The following is a 22,302-nucleotide window of genomic DNA, read 5'->3' as shown; positions in this document are numbered from 1 at the left end:
CAGTAGTGCCCTGTGGCAGTAAGATCTTCTCCGGTGTAGAGTTGACAGCGGTGACAAGTGCCGAGCCATTGCAAAAACGAACGACACCGGACGGAAGAACTATACCTTTGCGAACGCAAAGTGGTGACGGTGAGACCAATACATCCCCGTGATAGATGTCGTTGGACGTAATGCTGACAATTTGCTCTTGTAGTGGCGGCAGTTCGATGTCTTTCGCAGCGACCAGACGAAGTGGCTTCTGATTGTCGTCGTCAAGCATGTAGTCCGTGTCAGCGAGGTGAACGACGCGTTGTCCACAACAAATCGCCGCGGAAGCAGATGATAGAAAATCCCACCCTAAAATTAGTTGGTGAGAGCAGCGGGACAGGACAGCAAACTGGACATGATGGCGGATGCCGTCGATGAAAACACGCACAGTAGAAAACGCGGAAGGGCGAATGACGTTCCCCTGGGCAGCAAATGTGGGGCCATCGTAAGGCGTCATTACTTTCCTTAAATGTTCACACAAATCAGCACGTATCACAGACAATGTCGCACCTGTGTCCACCAAAGCATCGACTCGCACTCCTTCCACTTCCACAGAAACCATGTTACACGGGCCCGATGGAGGAATTTCAGTTCTGATTCCGAATGCAGTTTTTCCTCCACAAACTGCATCACTTAGTTTTCCGAATGAATTTCAGAGGTGAATGAGGCGGGCCGAAGTGGAGAAGTGGAACGGCGGAAGGGCGAAGGCGAGCGGCGTCTCGTGTTTCGGCTGTTTCGTGGTGCAGTCGATGCAGGAGGAGATGGAGAACGGTGCGGGGGAGACGAATAACGCCGACCTTGATAAGACGCCCCGGCGTACAAATCCCGTTCACGCACGTCGTTCCGACGCTCATCTTGCTGGCGCTTTCGGCAGAAACGAGATATGTGGCCGCGATAGCCACAGTAGTAGCAAACAGGGCGAGACGAGCGCCACGGTGGGGAATAGAAGACATTCGGGGCACCTGTAGATAGCGCGGTCAGGTGGGCCGGAGGGTCAGGGGGTACGGAATGGTAGTTGACCGGGGGAGCGGCAGCAACTGACGCGTAAGATGGACGCGGCAATGTCGCGTGGGCGTCGCTGGGAGGCACGGCAGCAACTTCAGGGTACGTGGGTATGGGGCGTAAAGCATGTGGCTGTACGGGCGCAGAGCCAGTCAGGGATGTAAGTTCCTCCCTGATGATGTCACGTAAGGGCATTCCCGAAGGCTCTGTAGGTCGTGGTGTAGGAGGTGTGAAGCCCATGGACCGCAGTTCTTCGCGTATAATGTCCCGGATGAGGTCGCGCAGGTGGCCATCTGACGTGGAGGGGTGGTCGCCAATGTCTGGTTGGAGGCGAACGGAGTCCAGCGCATCAAGGCGCTGGCATGTCGTCACGACATCAGCGATGGTAGCTGGGTTTTGCACAGCGAGTGCATTAAAGGCAACAGGCCCAATGCCTTTCAATACGTGGCGCACTTTGTCCGATTCCGGCATGGATTGATTGACACGCCGGCACAGTGCGAGGACATCCTCGATGTATGATGTGTACGATTCACCGGGATGTTGTCGGCGAGTATCAAGTGTCCTCTTCGCGACGGCGGATCGAATGTCCGGGGTGCCAAAAACGTGTCGCAGCTGCTGCTGGAAGGTAGCCCAGTCGGGTAAGTCAATGACGTGGTTAAAATACCATGTCTTTGCGACTCCGGTCAGATAAAATGGGACGTAACGCAGTTTGGCGGCCTCGTCCCACCGATTAGCGACACTTACGCGGTCGTAGTCGTCGAGCCAGTCTTCTACGTCTTCTCCACGACGACCAGCGAAGAGCGGGGGTTCCCGCTGATGTCCGTGTATGTAAATAGGAGGGGCAGCTTGCGTCGGTGCATGGTTGATGACATGAGCGCCGGTAGGCTTGGTCTGGGACATGCTGCCTGACAGTGGGCGCAATCGGCGGCCTGAACGAAGCTCCAGCGGGTAGAGCGGGCTGCGGGAGGTAAGAGGACCGAAAATCCACCTCCACCACGTATGTAGTCTTGGTAGTCTGGGTTGCGCCAGCGTTTAATTGAGGAAAGACCTCGCAAAACGAACGGGCAGAGCCAGTACACAGACGATGACGATGATGATGAACCAGAGTGGCAATGAGGACAAAGAGACAAGCGGATGATGGTGATTGCGATCATACAGGGATGGGGACAATGCAAGTAACAAATGCCCACAATATATATATATATATATATATATATATATATATATATATATATATATATATATATATATATATATATATATATATATATATATATATATATATATATATAAACTTTTTTCAAAATTTACTTGTTCATTCTCTTTTTTTCTGTCACCGCATAATGCCCTCACTTATCCCTTTTTTCATGCCCGGCGGAAGGACACGTTCGTGCACACGCTTAGCAGCGAGACACTTCTGTTGCTGCAGGCAACTACGGTGCTTCTTGCGTGAAACAGTCCAATGTGACACTGTAATATGTCAGCGTCACATGACAAAAGACCTCAATAAAGAATAGACTGCCATAATAAAACCAGTTGACTACCGAAATGCCCACATTCAAGGGAACACTGATCATTAAAAAATGTTGCACACAATTATGCAAAAGACCAGCGCATTTTAGAGGGCTGCGTTTCTCTACGTGGTTGCTGCCTGGTACTTCTCTTGTTGTAAATGAGTACAACTACTGAACTTGGACTTAACACCAACGCGTTCGACTGGCGTTGGAGTCATTTTTAACCGAGGTCTTTTACGTGACCATCATGTTTCCTTCGATGCCTTCGGACGCGGGCTGGCATTCGACGGCACCTTTTTTTCGTTAAGAATAACATTTGTTGCCGTGTATGCCCCATCGGCACGCGAGAACTCAAACGCGTTCTTCCAATCTCTTGATGCGTTCCTTTTAAATTCCCGACATGTGGTACTTTTAGGGGATTTCAATTGTGTCTTAGACTCACACGCAGACGTTCGAGGTCCGGGTCGCGGCCGGTCAAACTGGAATGCCAGAGAACTCGAACGTCTAGTGCAGCAATTGGCATTGAGTGACATTCATCAAAGTGTGCATGGCAGTAATTATGCCTATACTTGGCGTCGAGCAGCGTCGAGCAGCCGATTTGATCGCGTGTATGCATCCCCCAGTCTCATTACCTACGTTCACGACACCGGGGTAATGTCATTGCCACCGACACCAGTGTACATTAGCGACCATCGGCCGCTTATGTTCTCTCTCCGCCTGCCAGCGGGGACGCCAACGATTCACAGACCTTGGCGTCTCGATTGCCGCGTCCTCCAGGACTCTCAGGCTACAGATAAATCACCCCGAGCGTTACGCGCATCGCTCATAGGGGCGGATGTAGCTGATTGGGATCGTCTCAAAGAACAGTGGCGCCATCATTGCAGTGCGTCGGGCAGAGGACTTTGCACCCGTATGTCAAAAGATGCGTCATTGTTAATCCAGAAGATACGCATTGCCAATCGAGATCCCAGTCCTTCCACTGTAATGCGGGCATGGCAAGAGGAGCTCGTTGAACGGTACCAGCGTATTATGCGTGCTTCTTCACTCTCGGCTGCAGCTTGGCGCTGTAGACGTGCACCCTGTGCGCACCCTGAGGTGCTAAGGTATGCACGCAGAGCTCTTCTTTGTCCACCAGGCTCGCCTGCCCACTCGCTGAACTCTATCCCCCCCGCTGCTGCGGGTACGCGCGACTTTCAGGAATTCACTCAACACTTTGACTCAATAGCTCGATCTCGTGCTAATGTCTGTTACACAGGACCCGTTTCTTCGCATCCTCTGCTAAAAGATTTACCTCATGATTCCAACATGTCAAATGACGTCCTCCTATCACCGCCATCCAATGACGAAATCAAAGGCGCATTAGACGCAATGAAAAAGGGATCGGCCCCAGGGCCTGATGAACTCTCTGCAGAGTTTTATGTACAGTTCTGGCCTATCATTGGTCCAACTATGTCACGAGTCATTCGCAAGTGTTTCCAAGATATTACACTTCCAACCTCTTTCCACAAAGGCCGTATAACACTAGTTCCTAAGAAAGACCCAATGTCCACGCGACCAGAAGATTGGCGCCCTATTACCCTGCTCAATGTAGATTACAAGCTCTTGGCCAACATTTTGGTGCGCAGAATCAGTCCATTTCTTCCAACAGTAATTGCTCCCCACCAGGTCTGCTCCGTTCCGGGCCGAGAAATACATACCCATACGTGGTTAACGCGTGACATCATTCAATACACCACTAGCCGATGTGCGCAAGGACTGTTGGTTTCATTAGATCAAGAGAAAGGTTTTGATTTCCTAGAACATGGCTAAATACTAAATGTTTTACACGCATACGGATTCCCGGATAAGTTCATTGACCTCATCCACGCGATGTACACTAATTCAGAAAGTACCCTTTACTTAGATTCCCGTGAAAGTCACGCATTTAGAGTCACGCGTGGGGTCCGTCAAGGGTGTCCCCTCTCCCCAGTGTTATTTATCCTTGCATGAGAACCCTTCTTAAGGGCCGTTGAACATCACCCGCAGATTCGTGGCTTACCTCTACCCGGTAACACTCAAGTAAAGGTCACATCATATGCAGATGATATTACTCTATATGTACATAATGAACAGTCGCTGCAGCATGCTCTTGATACATTCCATGATTTCGGTATTATCTCCGGTGCAAGGTTAAACTTTTCTAAAAGCCAGTATTTTTTCATTGGCAGCCCCAGCGGTCGTATCAACATCACGTCGCCTTTACAGTGGTCTCCTGAGGTATCAATACTCGTAGTTACTTTCACTGCATTTAGTATACAGGATAGCATCTGGTCATCCGTTGTACAAACTCTTCTAAGTGATATCAAAGCAGCCAGGTACTTCGAATTCCCCCTCTTGGAACGCCGATACTTAACTCGAACGGTGTACCTAGGAAAATTTTGGTACTTTTGCCATTCTGTTAAACCACCGCTCTACGTCTGCAGGAAAGTGCAAAGCTGCATCAGTTCATTTTTTTGGTCTGGTGACACAGAATTGTTATCGCGTCCAGCGTTAGCTCAACCGCGAGATCAAGGCGGTTTTGCATTCCCCGACGTTTCCGTCACGGCTTCTACATTGTGCCTCCGCACTCTATTGCGAATACTAAGCAATTATGGCATGCCCGCTCAGACACTGGCTCGCTACCATCTGAGGCAATCACTACGTGTCTTCTTGCCGGATAGCCAAATAAACCAAGGTCCCCAATCAACTGAATTACCATCTTTGTATCGAGCCCTTCTGGCATTTCACCGACGTTTGGAAGCTACGTGCCCTGAGATAGAGGTGGCCGATTCTAAAGTGGTGGACACAATGGCCGCCCTTCTACGGCCCTTCGTGCCCCAGCATCGTCAATCTGTAATAAACCGCGCTTGGAAACCAATAACTGCCGCAGTGTTGCCAGGGCATCTGAGAGACTTTGTCTGGAGGTTGGGCTGGGGCTTGCTCCCCACGTGAGATTGGTTGCAGCGATGGCAGGTGGTTCGCACTTCCACTTGCCCTAACTGCGTCATGGTAGAGACCAATCGACATGCGACGTTTGAATGTGTGGTTTCCCGCCTTTTTTGGCGTCCGGTTAATGCTGGTTTTCGGGGACAGGGTGTGCGAACTTTCGTGTCCAACGGCTGATTTCCGCGTAGCCGCTTCTCCGCTCTGTTAATAGTTGCGGGGCTGTTCAGCCTTTGGAGAAACCGATGCGAGGCCGTAGCTGCCAATCGCCGCCGGCGTGCTTTGTGGCCAATACTGGGGAGAATGAGACGAGAGATCCTCGCGTTCCTCTCCGAGGAGCTTTTCTTGCTCGAGGAGCAAGAGTTTCTGCGGCATTGGTCGTGCCCTTTCGTCAAGGTGGAACACGAAAGTATACAACTCATTTTTCGACCGACTTGGTGCTAAGCAGCGCCCGTTGAGTTGTTTTATATGATTTCATTTGTTATATATCGTGTTTCATTGCATCTATTGTATCGTTATACCATTGTATCATGATATCGCATTGAGTTCTTGTGTACATATATGCCAACATTGTCATGTATATTAGAACAAATGTCTTCACTGCAACGTAGTGATGTTAGTCGTGAACATCTATATTTCACGACTAACATCACTACGTTGCCGAAGTTGTGGTGTACAAGTATCCCGAAGGAGTACGACCACCAGCGTGGGTCCGGTCTTAGCGAGCCGCAGGGCACGCGTTAACCGTCGCCGTGGCGGGAAACACGATACTGCTCAAGTCGCAACACTTTATTGTGGCAACACCAAACGCAGTACAGCCCGTTGCAAAAAGGCGCGGCGGGAAAGCAAGTAGGCTTATCCACGCCACGAGCACAAAGTACTACACAGGGTGCCACGAGCACGTCTCCGCGGTAAAGGTAATCCACGGAGACACCGGGACAAAGGGGCCCGGTTGCTCGAGCGAGGGCAAAGGCGCTCGCGTTGGCTTCGAAGGGAGACGGGTCGGCGTAGCTAGGCCACGCACTAGGACACCGTACTGCCCTTCGGCCGGGAGTACGCAGCGGGGCAACAAAAGGTGAGCGTTCGCATCGGGCGCGAGGCGCCGTCAGCGAAGTCCGACGAGCCCCGAGCGACGGGACTCGACGGACGGAAAACAATGCGTGGCTCACCGTTTGAAGTCCCGGACTGTACTCTCCGCTCCCGACGCAGCGCGCGAAAACCTCTCGGGAGGCTCCCCGCGCGGCGCCATAGTCCACATCCGCTTCCGGGTGAGGGAGTTAAACGTCACTCCGCCCTTCCCAGCGCGGCAGACAGCAAGGAGGGCAGACATGTCGGGACATGAGAACGGCAGAAAAGGCGGGAAAGCCCGCTTAAAGGCAGCGGGCCAGCCTCAATTCCCACAAAGTGTATGTGCCCTGTTACTGGAATGGTATGAAGTCTTTGTGTTCTGTACATGCTGTAAATATTTTTTTCTAAACAACAGACGGGATTGTCATAGGTGATAAATATGCTTCTACAGTTGGTATGAGTTGAAGTGTTATTAGATATACACATGTATGTGCACTCCTAGTTACCAGTAGGGAAGTTGTTGTCTCTAGTTGGAAGGAAATAAAGCTTTTCTATATTTGGCTAGCACATTTACAGGGCCTAGTGTCAACGGGGCCGCATCAAGTGTGAGGCCTTCGGGACGGCTTTGTGCTCTCCCATAGTAGAGTTTCTACTCAACATCGCTACCCACTTTAGAAAAAGTGGGTAACGATAACACACGTCATGCTTTCCCATAGTAGAGTACACCTTACAATATGTGGTTGAGCATTTATTTATTTTTTTTCTAAATGCAGAGTAAATCGCACCTTAAACCGTCAAGCGCATCTTTTTCTAAGCAGAAAAAGCATTAGAAAAGCTTACAAGCGGCACGCTGAGTTCGCTACGGCGATCATTACAAAAAAAAAAGTTCGTGTGTAGAAAAGGCAGCAATGCTGTTGTGCAAGCGGTGGTCACTTGCGTATCATTATTGCATGTAGTCTTTCTTTACCTTCCCGCGTTCAACTAACAGCGTCAGTTCCGCGCCCTATTTTAGATGCGAAAGATCTTATGAGCGAGCTTTATCCGGTGGCATCCGCACTTCATTGCGCATCCCCTCCTCTTCCTGCCTTGCCTCGCAATGCCGATGTGGGCAGCGTCTGCGAGCGAGTGTATTTGCACAAAGCGACTGCTCGCGCTGCAAAACCGTTGCCTGGCCACCCAGTAAGCACCGCATCTTGACCTCCAAGGTAGTGCCGGTGGGATATTTCTCCTGCGCGTTGTTGAACGATAAAAATTCGCTACGTGCGCGTTAACTAAAAGCGGACTGCAGGTCTCTGTGACCAATCGGAGCCTTCTGTCTGTCATAGCCCATCAGCAGTTATTGGAGCGTTCCAGTAGGAAACTCCGGTCCATCACTGCGTGCTTTGCGCCTCCTTAGGTATGGCTCCTGCGAGACGCCGCGATGAGTGCCGGCGTAAACGCCACCGCCAGTGTAGGCGTTAGCGCCCGGTGGTGGAAAACATTTATTAAGAAAAGCACAGAGAGTTGCACTACAAATGCACTTGGGTGGACTCCTTATTCCAGAAGTCCACTGGAGGTCATCGCTGCTCGGGCGCGGGCCAGTAGGGAGCGCTGAGCGTCCCGGGTGGAGCCGCCGCGCAGGAGCTCCTCCCAAGCCTCTCTTGTGGGTAGGGGGAAGGGGGATGAAAAAGGGAGAGGTATAGCTGGACATACTGCAATTATGTGGTACGTGTCAGCCACCACCCCACAGTGCGCACAGTAGCCGTGTATACCCGGCATGAAATGCTGGGCGGCTGCAGGACACAAGAAGGTGTTCGTCTGCAAGCGTCTCAGAAGTCGCTCGTCCGCTTTAGAGAGACCCCGTGCAGGTTCTGGGTAAAGACGGCGTGAGTTTCGATAGTAATCAAGGATTTCGTGGTACTGCGTAAGAGCTGAGGTGCCTGGGGGAGACGCGGGGTCGAAAGAGGTAACGGCCCGGGAGAGAGAAACGCAGGCAGCGGCATGAGCCGCTTCGTTACCGGGGAGACCCGCGTGGCCAGGAGACCATACTATGCGGATGGAGTGAGGTTCAAAGCGCCATGAGGCAGCCTGGAGAAGGTCGGCGGCCAGAGGAGCTATGGTACCTTGCAGGTATCGGGAACAGGCGATGCGCGAGTCCGTGATGATCACTCTTGCTGAGCGGTGAGAGGCTGCCAAAGCGATGGCTACCTCTTCAGCCCGAGTTGCATCCGGGGAGCGGAAAGAGATGCCGTCAACGTGGTGACCATCGGATATCACTGCGGCCGTAAAGTGTCCCGAGGAGGTTGGGCCTGAGACATCTACGTAGAAGAACCCAGGAGTGTTGGAGTATCGAGTACGGAGAAGTTGTGTTCGGGCTAAGCGTCTGCCTGTATTTTGACTGGGATCACATCTACACATGGTTCTCTTTAGCAGGAGTTGGTGTAATTTTTTACAGAAAATGTTGAAGTCAGTGCCCGCGCATGACGCATAGCCACCTATCCTTTTGTTTCTTACGCTCTCTTACACGTTCACCGTGCCCCGATTAAAGGATCTGTAGAGACGCGTATTCACGATATGGCCTTTTTTAAAGACGATAGTCTTTCTTGGGGACCTTCGACGCAAAATAATTTGGTCTGTCTGTCTGTCTGTCTGTCTGTACATTTGTCTGTTAGTCCACTCTTAATGGCACTGGGTACTTGAAACGGCCGACCCCCTCCGCAGCGCCCACCAATGTTGCTCAAGGTTTACCGTTCATACTTGTGCAATTATCAATTATTAAGCGAGTATTGCACAAGCCTGGGGCAGCATAACAACACGTAAATATGCTATATGTGCATCTTTTACTAGAAAGTGCATACACAAGTAATTTTAAGGACCGTAGCGCTTATCACGCTGTGCTAACCATGCAATGCTTGCACGAAAATGTGAGTGCTTCCAACGCTTTGCTAAGACGCGATGGTGGTGACACCTACCCGTCGCCTTGCGTTCCTGAACTTATCACCTCTGAGACGGGCACCCACACCCGTCTCAGAGCCACGCGCTTCGTTTTGCAAGAAGACTGCCAGGTTGTGCTCATGTCTCACGTGTGACGTGACTTGATGTGCTCGTTCGCCTCCGCTGCACGCTCGAGGCACTCTAACGCAGCGCCTCCTAAATACCATTCACCGATTTTCTCGCACAGAACATCAAATTAATTGTTCACTCCCTCCACACGCAAGACTATCTTCTTTCGACGAGATTTTCAGATTACATGCAGATACGGGGTCATTTTTTTCTTTTTCGCTTATGTATTTAATTTGTTCCCGTATTTTTGTATCCTGTCACTGCCGTATTAAACTTGCACCTTTGTGCGATACATCACCCCTCCCCCTTTACAAAAAGCTGGCTTTCTACAAAATAAGAGCTCCATCATACGCACACACGAGTGGGGGGCTTTGTTATACAGTCAAACCTCGTTATAACAAAGTTGAAGGGGGAGTCGTAATTACTTCGTTATAACCATTAGTTCGTTATAGCCAATATCCATTTCTACCGACAATTAGCCAGCAAGAGAGAATGTACTCACCACCGAATATCACAGCAGCCCGCCGCGCAGAGAAAAACGGCCGTCGGAAGGCAAAAAACTAGCAAAATAATAAAGAACAATGCACTTTATTTCCGCCAAGTTCAGCACACCAGCTGGCAGATCACTTCGAAGAAAAATAGTCCTTGATAGACTTTTGCCGACTCTTCTTCAAGCGGATGACTGCTCTTTCAGCGGCAGCCGCTATTTCAAGTCCGTCCTCACCGTCATCATGAGCACCAAAGAAGCGGCGCAGCAGGTCTGTCGCATCCAGCGCTTGCGCGGGCGTCGGTACGTCGGGTTCGTTAGGCTCCGGGGTGTCAACACATTCGTCACTGTCATCATTATGCACCCCCGTCACCGCGCGCACAATTTCCGCATCTGACAACTCTTCGGTTGTCACCGCGTCAGCATCTTCACCGACGTACGTGCAGAAAGTGTCGCAGTCAGGCACAACGCCGGCGTCAAGGAGAGCGTCCCACGATGTCTGGGCCTGGTCGCCCGCGGCACCCTCACTGGCGACATCACCGAGATCTTCGCTGGGCTCTCCGCTGCTGACGCCAAATGAGGCATGCCGGAAGCAGTTGGCGATCGTGCTTGCCGTGACGGCAATCCAGGCAGCTTGTAACATCTCGATCGCCATGTACAGGTCGATCGTTGTCTCGCGCTTCATGCTCATATTGAGCAAAATGCGGTCGATGACACGCTTGCGGTAGCCCGACTTAAAGTTCATGATCACCCCTTGATCGAGGGGTTGCACAACCGCAGTAGTGTTAGCCGGCAAAAAGCACAGCTCAATGTTTTTTAACACAACGGTAGTGTGGTGGGCCGCGCAGTTATCCAGGACGAGGCATATCTTGCGGTTCTGCTTGCCCAGCCGCTCGTCCCACTCACGCAGCCATTGTGCAAAGATCTCTCTCGTCATCCAGGCCTTGTGGTTGGCCACATAACTCACTTGGAGTTTCCGCTTTCCTTTGAAGCATCGTGGTGATGCACTTTTGCCGATCACGAGGGCCGGCACCTTTTCGGACCCGTCCATATTCGCACAAAGGAGCACGGTCACACGGACCTTGCTCTGTTTACCGCCCTGGCAGCGGTCACCTTTGAGGGCCAAGGTTTTTTGCGGCAACATCTGATAGAACAGGGCAGTCTCATCTGCGTTGAACAAATCCCTGGGGGCTGTATTTTTCGAGTAGCTGCCCAATGTTCTTCTTGATCCACGCCACTGCAGCTTCGCGGTCCACAGATAGCGATTCCCCGCTGACAGCCCTGCCGACGATGTCGTGGCGCTCCTTGAAGCGCTGCAGCCAGCCGTCACTCGCCACAAAATCATCGTGCCCCATGATGCACGCGAAGTTCCTTGCCTTCTGCTGCAGAAGTGCCCCGCTCACAGGAGTGCCGCTTGCTCTGATTTCTAAAAACCAGTTGAACACCGCCTTCTCGACAGCTTCGAAGGCGGGGGCTCGCAGCTTCATTCGGTCGCCTTTGACGCCACGTGCGACAGCGTCGGCAATAGCTTCCCTCTTGCTTAAGATCGTTGACAGCGTGCTCAACGATACGCCGAAATCTACGGCCACTTTTTTTTTCTTGACGCCGGACTCGACAGCTCTCAACATTGCAGACTTCTGCTCAATTGTGATGATTTTGCGCTTACGTTTGCCGTTGTCCATGTCTAGCGGCGGAGGGGTGTTGCTCTTCCACAGCGAACGACAAGGAACCAAGCACAAAGCCAACAAAGCCGCAATCTCCGCCGACCCAGCGTGGAGCTGAGGGAAGGAGGAGGTCAGATTCGCGGGCGGGTCAACGAGTTCCACAGGAGAAAGGAGGTCGGCTGACGCGCACGTTCGCGCGAGTTGCTGCGCGGGCGAGTCCATTAGTTCCTGAGGAAAGGGGAGGCAGGGCGACGTGCACCCACGCGCGTGTTGGCAGGCGGCGCAAGGCGCGAGTTTTGAATTACCGCTGCCGTGATGGGACGTGAACCGGCGCGCGCTATAAGATATTGAATTCACGTATACCAAAATTATCAGTAAATGCTCGTTGTGGTCAAAGAATGGTTCGTTATATCCATTGTGAGGAAATTTTCGCTTCGTTAAAACGAGGTTTTAAATACATGGGCGTCTATGGGAATTTCAAGGGGACTTACAATTGCTTCGTTATATCCATTAGTTCGTTATATCCCGCTTCGTTATAACGAGATTCTACTGTATATTATTCTACGTGGCTTTGTGTTAATTTACATTTTTTCTCAAGTGTGATGTAAGACTCGAGGTCAGCGCGATCTCAAAGCGACGACCCTTTGGAAACGGGGATACCTTGTAAAGGCTTGGCGCTCAGTTCAATCGAATTTCGAAGCCTAACCACACTTTCTTATTATCATCACGAAATGCGCCGTAAGTATAGTTTGATGTTGCTTGGTATGTTAACACTCAAGCTTCTTTTTAAAAAAAAAGACTTTTTCAGCATAGAATGCCTCACTTTTTTGCCCACAACGTGCCTTCCTTCCTATTTTATACATTCTCGGTATCTATATTGCAACAAAAATTTGTGCATTCCCAGTGTCAAGAACAACACCAGAAGACCAGCTAATAATTGGGTACGAATTAATGACTAATTGGTTAAGCTAAGAAAATTGCAATTACAGCCCTCCTTAGAATGAATGAATGAATGAATGAGCTTTATTAAAGGTTCGGCACTTTTCTCCGGGTGACGCGGGGGGGGGGGGGGAGAGGGGATTCAAACTTGTCCCATCCCACGCTCAGTCCATCAGCCGCTCTGTTTCTTTAAGGAAGTCACCTATCACCTGGGTCACTAATGACTGCATGTGTAGCGAGGACAGACGGAACTAAAGAGCAAGCCATGAGGAAAACAAATTGTCGTGCTAACAGCAACACTTCTCTGTATTTGGGGCAAATCGCTAACGCAGAAACAGACTTTTCCGTTATGCAACATACCCCGGAAGTAGCACAATTAACGTATTCTCGTAGCACTGAAGAAAAATGTGTCGCCACAACAGATACCGGATTGCGAGAGCAAAAATACCTCGGAAATAACGTGACAACCTCGATATAGCTTTACAGAAGGCTGTTGACATAACAGTCTACTAACAGCGCTTCGCGGCCACAGACGACAAGGTAACAACATTACGTCATGTCTAAATATACGACAAGACATCAGCACTTTTCACCTTCCTTTGGGGTTGTATTTGTCAACTGCTTTTCCTCGCTGGTCGCCGTAACTGCAAACAGCACTGCTTTCAATACCGATGCCTAAAGTATCTCTGCAAACCTTTTCTAAGCAACCATCAAATGGGTTCTTAGATCTCTCTCTGTTCGTAAACAATGTGACGTCACTGCGGGCACCCCGCCCCCTACACCCTCTCTCGGAGCAGGTGCTGGTTGGCAAGAAAGTTCCTCCGGCGGCATCTTTATGCATAACAGAGCTGCGTGTCTGCAATCTTTCGACACAAATTCCTACATTGCTATGTTCTAAAGTCACAGCTTTTGAAAGAAGGGGGTCGCGGAAGGGTCACTGCTCATAGTGTGGGAATTTGCTCGTCGTAGTTGGATGGATGGAGACACTTTGTTAAGGGTACTGAGAGATGCGACTAGTACGCAGTGGGGTTCACCCAAGTAGATGGCAGCAATAAAAAAATATGATCTTTTTTGAAAGCGAACGTTTTGAATGTACACGATTACTGGCACTTTGAGAAATATTTGCATGGCATGGATGTACACTTACTCAATTTCCATCGGGGCATGTGCCATGCAGCTTTAAACGAGGGACAGCATTGGCGGCAGCGTGGTTTTGAGCTGCTGTGCGAGACGTGACGGATAAGATTCTCACTCATTGGCCAAAAGCCTCGCCAGAGATGAACGAAAAAAAAAACACTTCTTGCCGTGGGTTAGGCTGACGTTAACATATCCTCGTGAAAATCAATGTGCAGTTCTGCCACAGCGTTTCTCAATAACCCAGCGAAAATTCATGTGATATAAACCCGACATCTTAATATAATATAATATTATCTGGCACAGTTACATTGCTGCATTTGACACCTATAACGTGTTTTCATACCTATCGTTCCTTTAGGCTTGAAACACAAACTTCTAACGCCCATTGTCACTTCATAAGGATCGAGCCGTAAAAGTACAAAGTAGATAAGAAACCAAAATATCCGCTGTTTTCATTAACACGTCTCAGGTATCCGATATTACGAGTTATAGCCGTGGTGAAGCATATAGTTTCACCACGGCTATAACTTGTATATATACGCAGACGCGACAACGCTACAACATGCTTATAGCTCATGCGTAGTCGTATATATATATCACCAGAAAATCATGCAATTTTATTTTTCTTCACGCCGCACATACGCTGAGATGTACCAACTCACAGATGATCACGTCGAATGTATTTTTACCTTGACTACAATGTCAGATCGTAAAGTTCCATCGACAATCGGTTACTGAAACCGGCCCACCACGAATACCAGTGTTTTCGCAAACAGGACGCATCGCATTATTCACACTGCACACACCACGCACAATATTCCCAGTTTCACCGTCCGTAATTATTAACCAATATTGTCGATGCCTTTCAACGCACACTATACGCCAAATTCAACACTGCACATTTTCGAAGATGCCGCTGTTTCTCGCACAGGCCGCCACGTGTGTTCACTTCTCGTAGATATAAACACCCAGCCGGCGCGGCGAATATTTCATCACGCACTTTATCACACACCTACATGTTCTCTGACACATGCCACAGCTAATTTTGCCACTGTGAGATGAAGATTAAGCTTTAAAAAAAAAAGATGCCCCAAACACCGAACTACTGCACCCCACTCAGCCACCGGCGGGAGTGTTTTGCCAACCACCGCCTTGCACGTGCATCGGTGACGTCACGCTGTGACGTACTCCGGTAGAGGTCTATAAAGGAGGGAGTAGTCTGACGAATCGACTGCTGCAAAAACTTTTGGAAGCCGCCGAGAAAGAGTGGAGTTACACGGAATTGTCGCACGATTTCATCGTTTTGTACTATAGCATGTGCGCTGAAAGTTTCGCGAGCATGACAGGTGAGGGGATAATGACACGGGAGCTAAAAGCTGCGTCACTTCGTCAGCGCACGTCACGACCTTGAGCCTTTTCTTTTCTTTTGGTTCTTCTAACACGTGGCTTACTTTAAGTGCAACCGCAAATGAGCGCGCGGGCATGTGGTGACATCTCGCAGCGACCGCCGGAACTATGAGGCTCAAGATACTCAAGTCATCCAAAGGTGGTGGATTAGTGTTTGTGGCGCGTGGTCATCTCGGTTTATGACGTCACTTTTCGATAGAAAAAGGAACTATTTCTAGCTGACTTTGAGGATTTGCGGTAAATTGTGGGCCACTTGCATCGCGGTGACGTTTGGCTGGCGTTTTTGCATGAGCCTCGAAGACCGATCGGCACTGTTTTCTGACCATGCTGAAAAATTGTTGGAAGGCCAACGTTAAAGCGACGCCGAGCTTCATTCCCGACTGGGAGGCCAAAAGGGTGTCACGCGCGTGTTTGATGTTTCAAGCAAAAAACATAGGTGACTCACCAGTAGCTGAGGCAGAGGGCGATCGCCACCAGGGACAAGGTTATGACGCCGAAGAGGGGCACGTAGCGGTTGAAGAAGCGGTGGTGCCAGTCATCTGCGCAAAGCGTGCCACTGAGTTCATGGCTCTTTCGTATTTCATCGCTGCACTCGCACAACATTTACGACACGACGTAAACACGAGACGACCACCGTGTTATAGCTTAGCGGTGTGATGTTGCACCGCACTTTACGAAGGCGTGGCTTAGATTATCAGCAGCGCCGGCAGCATTTCGATGAAGGCGAAATGCAGAAGTGATCATCAGCTTAGACTTCGGTGGATGTTCCAAATGGATGTAGTTTCCCACTTCGACGCTGCCTCCTAATTGCATTTTCATTTTCGCCCGTAAGCAGAGTTTCCCAAAACTAACTAGAGGGCACTCTGGCGCTGCGATCGTTCAGCGACCATGGGAATGATGGGTAGTACGCACATTTGCCTAGTCTTCATACTTGCGTACTTGCGGCTTCGTTTATAATCGTACTTGCGGCTTCGTTTATAGCTAGTTATGGTTTTGTTTTGAAAGAAAGAACGAACCCTTTTGAACTTCGTGACCCGATTCGAAATGGTAAGCCTAAAAGAATAAGGTTGTGAAGCGCAAATGGTGAACATTTGCTGATTTATGTTTTCGTTAAAAAACAGCTCCAGGCCACACGAACGCACACGGAGCCAGAAGCAGGCCAGAAGTACAAAAATTAGACAAATGTGTGTACTACCCATCATTCCCATGCTCGCTGAAGCGCCGTGTGTTGCAGCTCCCCTAGACACTAGCGCCAGAGCTCCCTCTAGTGTATATTAAGAAACTCTATGACCGTAAGAGCCTAGAATTGAGTGTTAAACGTAGCAGATTAGTTGGGCAGCACTTGCCTGTACAGTACTTAAGGATTGGAATGGCCAATTGAGGGCTAAGTAACGCCGATACTCTCATTTCTTTCTACTTCAAATGGAGTTCATTTTGGTGTAATTTTGACTCAACGGCATCTAAGATCCAACAATAGATTTAAAAAACGGCATATCCACGGACTGAATGATGATAAGGTGGGCGAAACGCTCGTCCGTCCATTTGTCTGTCTGTCTAGATCTATCTATCTATCTATCTATCTATCTATCTATCTATCTATCTATCTATCTATCTATCTATATATCTATCTATCTATCTATCTGTCCATCTATGTATCTATCTATCTATCTATCTATCTATTTATCTGTCTGTCTGTCTGTCTGTCTGTCTGTCTGTCTGTCTGGATCTATCTATCTATCTATCTATCTATCTATCTATCTATCTATCTGTCTGTCTGTCTGCTGTCTGTCTGTCTGTCTGTCTGTCTGTCTGTCTGTCTGTCTATCTATCTGTCTGTCTGTCTGTCTGTCTGTCTGTCTGTCTGTCTGCCTGTCTGTCTGTCTGTCTATATCTATCTATCTATCTATCTATCTATCTATCTATCTATCTATCTATCTATCTATCTGTCTGTCTGTCTGTCTGTCTGTCTGTCTGTCTGTCTGTCTGTCTGTCTGTCTGTCTGTCTGTCTGTCTGTCTGTCTGTCTGTCTGTCTGTCTGTCTGTCTGTCTGTCTGTCTGTCTGTCTGTCTGTGAGAAACGGATGGATGCTTCGCCCCACTCATCATCATTCACTCCGTGGATATGCTGTGTCTTTGTATAAGTAAACTACTAACGCCATCTATAGCGATATTTCCTACTTCCAAGGACATATACAAAGCGCCATTCAGTAAGCAATTCTTAAACCAACTAGAAGTGGGTACTAGTACCAGGGGGTGGAAACTCCCTGTACCTCCCATAAATTCGCTCTGAAGCACTAGCCCAATCCCACACTTTACTTCGCCCACAAAGCTTGTCAAGAACGCTCAGCGCGAAATGCACCTCATTGTTCGAGAAGGTTCGCTATCATTGTAGATCGTTGTGTCAAGATTGCGCGCAAGACGCGAACACTCAAGATTATTCTAGACCTTGCACGACAACCTGTTATATGGATAGAATATTCGATGGCACATGTATAAACGCCGACGCCCCTCGCCGCTTGTCAGTTGATCGACGGCCGACGTTCTGTTTCCGCTATCAATGCCATAGTGTATTGCTGTAATCGGGCTTTCCATTTACCGGCCTCAAGTTCAGCCTAATAAACAGTTTGATCACGGACCTGCAGTCTGTTCCCTTCGACGACGTGACAATATGGTGGTCATAGGACGTAAAACTGCAAATTTACTATTACTATTAACATTGTTGTTGTTGTTGTTGTTGTTGTTGTTGTTGTTGTTGTTGTTGTTGTTGTTGTTGTTGTTGTTGTTGTTGTTGTTGTTGTTGTTGTTGTTGTTGTTCATGCACTGTGCCAACGATCATTCCTGATTGAACCTGCCTAAACGGCCTCCCTTTACCAGGCTAGATATTTAGTGCGGCAATAGACCAGAAGTAAAATCTAGGAGCGAAAAAAGACCAGATTGGAAAACGGAATTCCATTGAACTGCCGCACATAGAAAAAAGATGCGTGTAAAAAAAACTAGACGAGAAAACTGGAAGCTAGTTGGACAAGAGTTCCACATTAGGATTGATTATGGCTTGTTGTTCCCATCAATTGTTCACTACTGTGAGCAGTTTAAGTGCTGTTAGAGTTGTAACTTTCGTGCTGATATAATAATTCACTTGCTCTACAATTTACAAAGAAAACTATCTCCAGCTTATGAGAATGTGTTACTTTGTGCTAGGCTACGATCACGTTTCCCATCGATGAATCTAAATTTAGAGGTATCAAAATAGCGCCAAACATATCATACACTCGGTAATAGAGGGTGGAGATATATTGAGCGCTGAAGCTAAAAAAAATTAGCGTTCTACGTCACTTCCATCAGGGACAAATGTCCGCATATTCTCGGTCGGCCAATGTATAAAACACACTGACCCGGCCGCTGACGTCATGGAAATGCATGGACTCCTAAACGAATGGCTCGGCGGTATCACGCGGGGACCCTGGGACGTACGTGCGCAAACACATTGGTGAATCAATTTTTACCTACTCTTCCTCTTTTTAGCTTTAAAAAGCGCACCCATTCATTTAAAATAGCACACAAAATGTAAGAACACAAGGACAGCATGCCATGTCAACTGAGGAGGTCTCACACGAGCAACGAAAAAAAGTATGATCGTATCTGGTTCGCTAAGACAATGCCAGTAATGAAGAAAGAAACGTCACATCTCCAGCTGCAGCTTTAAATTGTAGCGCTAGTTTGAAGGGCTAAGGTCCATACTACACCACGCTGCGCATCACTTTGAGGTGTATGTTGCGGTGTAAGATTGATTAAATAATAAATTACAAGGTATGAATTCTAACACTACTTAATCTGCTTAAATATAACATGCTGGACAAAAAAGGTTGCTATTTTTCATAATTTCATCGTTCAAGTGGGGAATGGATCGCCTGCGAAACCAAACCAAGGTTATCTGAGTCATTATTCCCTGTAAAAGGTCACCGTACACAAATGTATTTGTTACGGTAGGCTGCATGAACTTCTGCACGCCTCCTTATTGTATATGGACTCCACAACCTAGAATAATTAATTCAGTAGTCGAAACAATTGAGGGTCATTCGATCCGTTTGTTCCAAGGCTTCTGAATACGTCCAGTTTTGGTAGGAGCATGTACACGTAAGCTCTGGTTTGTTTTTGCTCATTTCTTTCTTCGAACTGCTAGTCCACAAGAAGGTCATCCCAGGAGTGGCAGCAGAGAATATAAAACCTCGTATACGTTCCACGTCGTTCGCAGACAGATTAGGGTAAAAACAAAAGGATGCACATAGCTGTAGGTAAAACGGCACATACGTTTCTTTTTTTCTATGAGGCAGCAGACTTCCCAGCACCAACAAGTATAGCTAACATTCATACTTAGGACAACGCAGCAATGATTGATTAACGGTACACACCAGCAAATTCCCTGTCTTCTAAGTCAATTGAAAATGATTGAACTTTGACCAGCTGTCAATATTACATCTCAATACTTATATTGTCACGGGGTCGTGACGTCTACGAAGAAGCAGAGAGTACGTTGAAGATTAAACTGTTTATTTGGGCGAACCTGTGCCCGGTAAACGGAAAGTCGGATCACAGTAGCAGGCTTGCACCGATAGCGGCGAATGGAGCGTCAGCCTTCAATCAACTACTCACAAGCGGCGAAGTGCGCCGACATTTATACTCTTGCCATCGAATGTTCTAGCGTTATCGCTGGCGGTGGCGTAGGTTCCAAAATAATCTGCACAGTTCACGGAGTGGGCGTGATCTTATCGAAATGATCTACTACAGTCCGAAAGCTTCTCGAAAACTGCAGGCGTGGTTTGCGCTGAAAATTATGTAGTGTATTGGGGCGATAACAAAACTTCAGTAATGGGACGTGGCAATGCTTATGTCGAAAAAAGTGCGAACAACGTTTAATTGAAGCAAAAAAAAAAAAACACAGCTTACTTACGCTTACTCGTATTGTGCTCGCCCAGCATGTAAGTCCTGAAGGACGCCCAGAATCCCGGCTCCCTCTCTTGGTCGACCATGGCACCGGAAGTGACCACAACCATATCGCGCGACGATAAGCCGTCTTCGCCGCGCACAACCACTTCCGTCTGTCGCCCAATCACAGCCAGCAGAGCGGCGATCAGGCACAACACGTAACGAGCCGCCGACGTCGCCGGAAACATGGCTGCTTCGTCAAAACAAAACAGACGTCCCTGGTGAACTTGACGTCACCGCCGTCAGTCAGGCCGTCGTCTGCCAGAATACGCTTGAGGAATCGTCTGCATGTCGTCCTGCTCGCCCTAGAGAGCTTTGTAATAGGGTACGCAAAGCATTGCGTCAGCGTTCGCCACCACAGGGCATGCGTCGTACGCTATAGCCTCGCGAACACCCGCGTCAAGTGACGAAACGCGCCCGCAACAAACGCTATCTTTGCGCGTCCTATTCTAAAACTCCTATACGAGTGACGCGAGCACACTCTGCAGGTAGAAACACAGAGGTCAGCAGACGAACCACGCTAGCGCGACCGGAGAGGCGATACAACCAGCAGGCCTTGCGCACGACTGTGAAGAGCAGACGCAGCCGACTGAAAAAAGCTGCGCCGCTTGTCAGACGGCCGACGCGTGCGGGTGGGAAAGATGGTTTGCGAAACGAGCACACCGACGTAGGAGAGGATACCGAGCGCACTCGAGCTATACTGGCGTTGGGCCCCGGGTTGTCACGCAGGGCTCACGGCGGCAGCTGTTCCAAGTGTAAAGGGTTACTCGGAGGACTCTGCACAGAGGTAATGGCGTATGCGAAACGCATCCGTCTTAGGCCACCTGCAAATGCATTGTGTCGCCGCACTGGTCAGCTAAACCGCTCGCTGCATCATCCTCGCGGGAACCTATTGTCTATCGGAAAAACGGAGACGCTAGCCCCGACCTTCCTGACGCTTAATGTGTGTTTAGACGGCGAGTTAGTTTCTTCGGCGAAATCGGCCGTAAAGATCTCACGGTGAGCAGAAAACTTATAGTTCGTGCGTTTGATACCCACCTGTCACATTTTGACTGCCTATAAACATGCATGTTACTTCAATAAAGCGTACGAAATAAATGCTGAATATCGTCCTTTTTTTTTTTTGGTTGAAAGACCACAAGTGAACAAAAATTGCGATGGCGCGTCTGCCGTCAAACTTTACGTCCAAAGACTTTGCGTGTTCAAGGTTACAACATACGAAAACGTACGTAAAATACCTCCCAACGACAAGATTGAACCGTCCACGCAGGCAGCGTAAATAGTGGACCAAATTGGTGGCAATGCAAATTTCGCCAAGCATAACATACCCTCAACGCACAGTGGATCAGTGGCTAAGGTGCTGACCAGAAGGTAGCGGGTTCGATCACTCGTTGGAGGCAAACTAGTAGAAGGCCGTGAACTGTGTGATGCCAATACACGCTGAAGAATACCACATGGTAAAAATCGCCGAAGCCATCCTCTATGATGGCTCTCATCTTCATATCGTGCTTTTGGGATGTAAAACCCCAGGTATTAATAATAAGCATAACTCACCAGCGTCAAGCTACCTGCAGTTGTATCTCGACGTGGTCAACTTGCTATCATAATAATTGTCGGGGTTAACCGTCCCAAAACGATGACTTGCTCACGAGAGCCGCCGTATAGAGGAGTGCTCCGAAAGTTTCGACCACCTGGCGTTCTTTAGCGTACACTTATATCTAACTATACCCACACGGACCTCAAGCCTTCTCTCTTGCATCGAAAATGCGGTAACCGCGGCCGGATACGATCCGTCGATCTGTGGGTCGGCAGCCGAGCGCCCTACTCGATCCCCATAACCACTTGACATTGTGGTGTAGGCTGGCATGCTACTTAGCTTCCCAGCATCTGTACACTCTTAGACAGTGGTTTGGCAATGTTGCCAGAGAAAGTTGCCAATGTTGCCAATGTTGTCGCGTATTCGTTCTATCTAGCAATTTACACAGAACATGATTAGGAGTCTCTTAATTATGTCAAGCTCCCTGTGGGCAGCCTCATCAACTTGCTTATCTACGTTAAGGTATCTAGTGGTA

The 22,302-nt window shown here is 48.9% G+C and overlaps 1 protein-coding gene across 2 annotated transcripts in view; it reads right to left on the bottom strand.

Annotated features, from left to right (window-relative positions):
• The window catches only part of LOC119163206 (uncharacterized), a 56,524-nt gene extending 35,957 nt beyond the window's left edge, over positions 1-20,567 (bottom strand). For both annotated transcript variants that reach the window (XM_075873881.1, XM_075873882.1), the window contains exons 1-2: positions 20,196-20,567; positions 15,694-15,787 (exon numbers count right to left, since the gene is read on the bottom strand). In XM_075873881.1, the coding sequence (XP_075729996.1) occupies positions 15,694-15,787; positions 20,196-20,418 (317 nt within the window). In that variant the 5' untranslated portion in view covers positions 20,419-20,567. The remainder of the gene's footprint in view (positions 1-15,693; positions 15,788-20,195) is intronic.
• Between the last annotated feature and the right edge of the window lie 1,735 nt (positions 20,568-22,302).

Source organism: Rhipicephalus microplus, chromosome 9 (assembly GCF_043290135.1).
Source record: "Rhipicephalus microplus isolate Deutch F79 chromosome 9, USDA_Rmic, whole genome shotgun sequence".
Classification (NCBI taxonomy): domain Eukaryota; kingdom Metazoa; phylum Arthropoda; class Arachnida; order Ixodida; family Ixodidae; genus Rhipicephalus; species Rhipicephalus microplus.
Note: the sequence above shows the minus strand (reverse complement) of the source record. Positions and strands in the feature narration are given on the sequence as shown.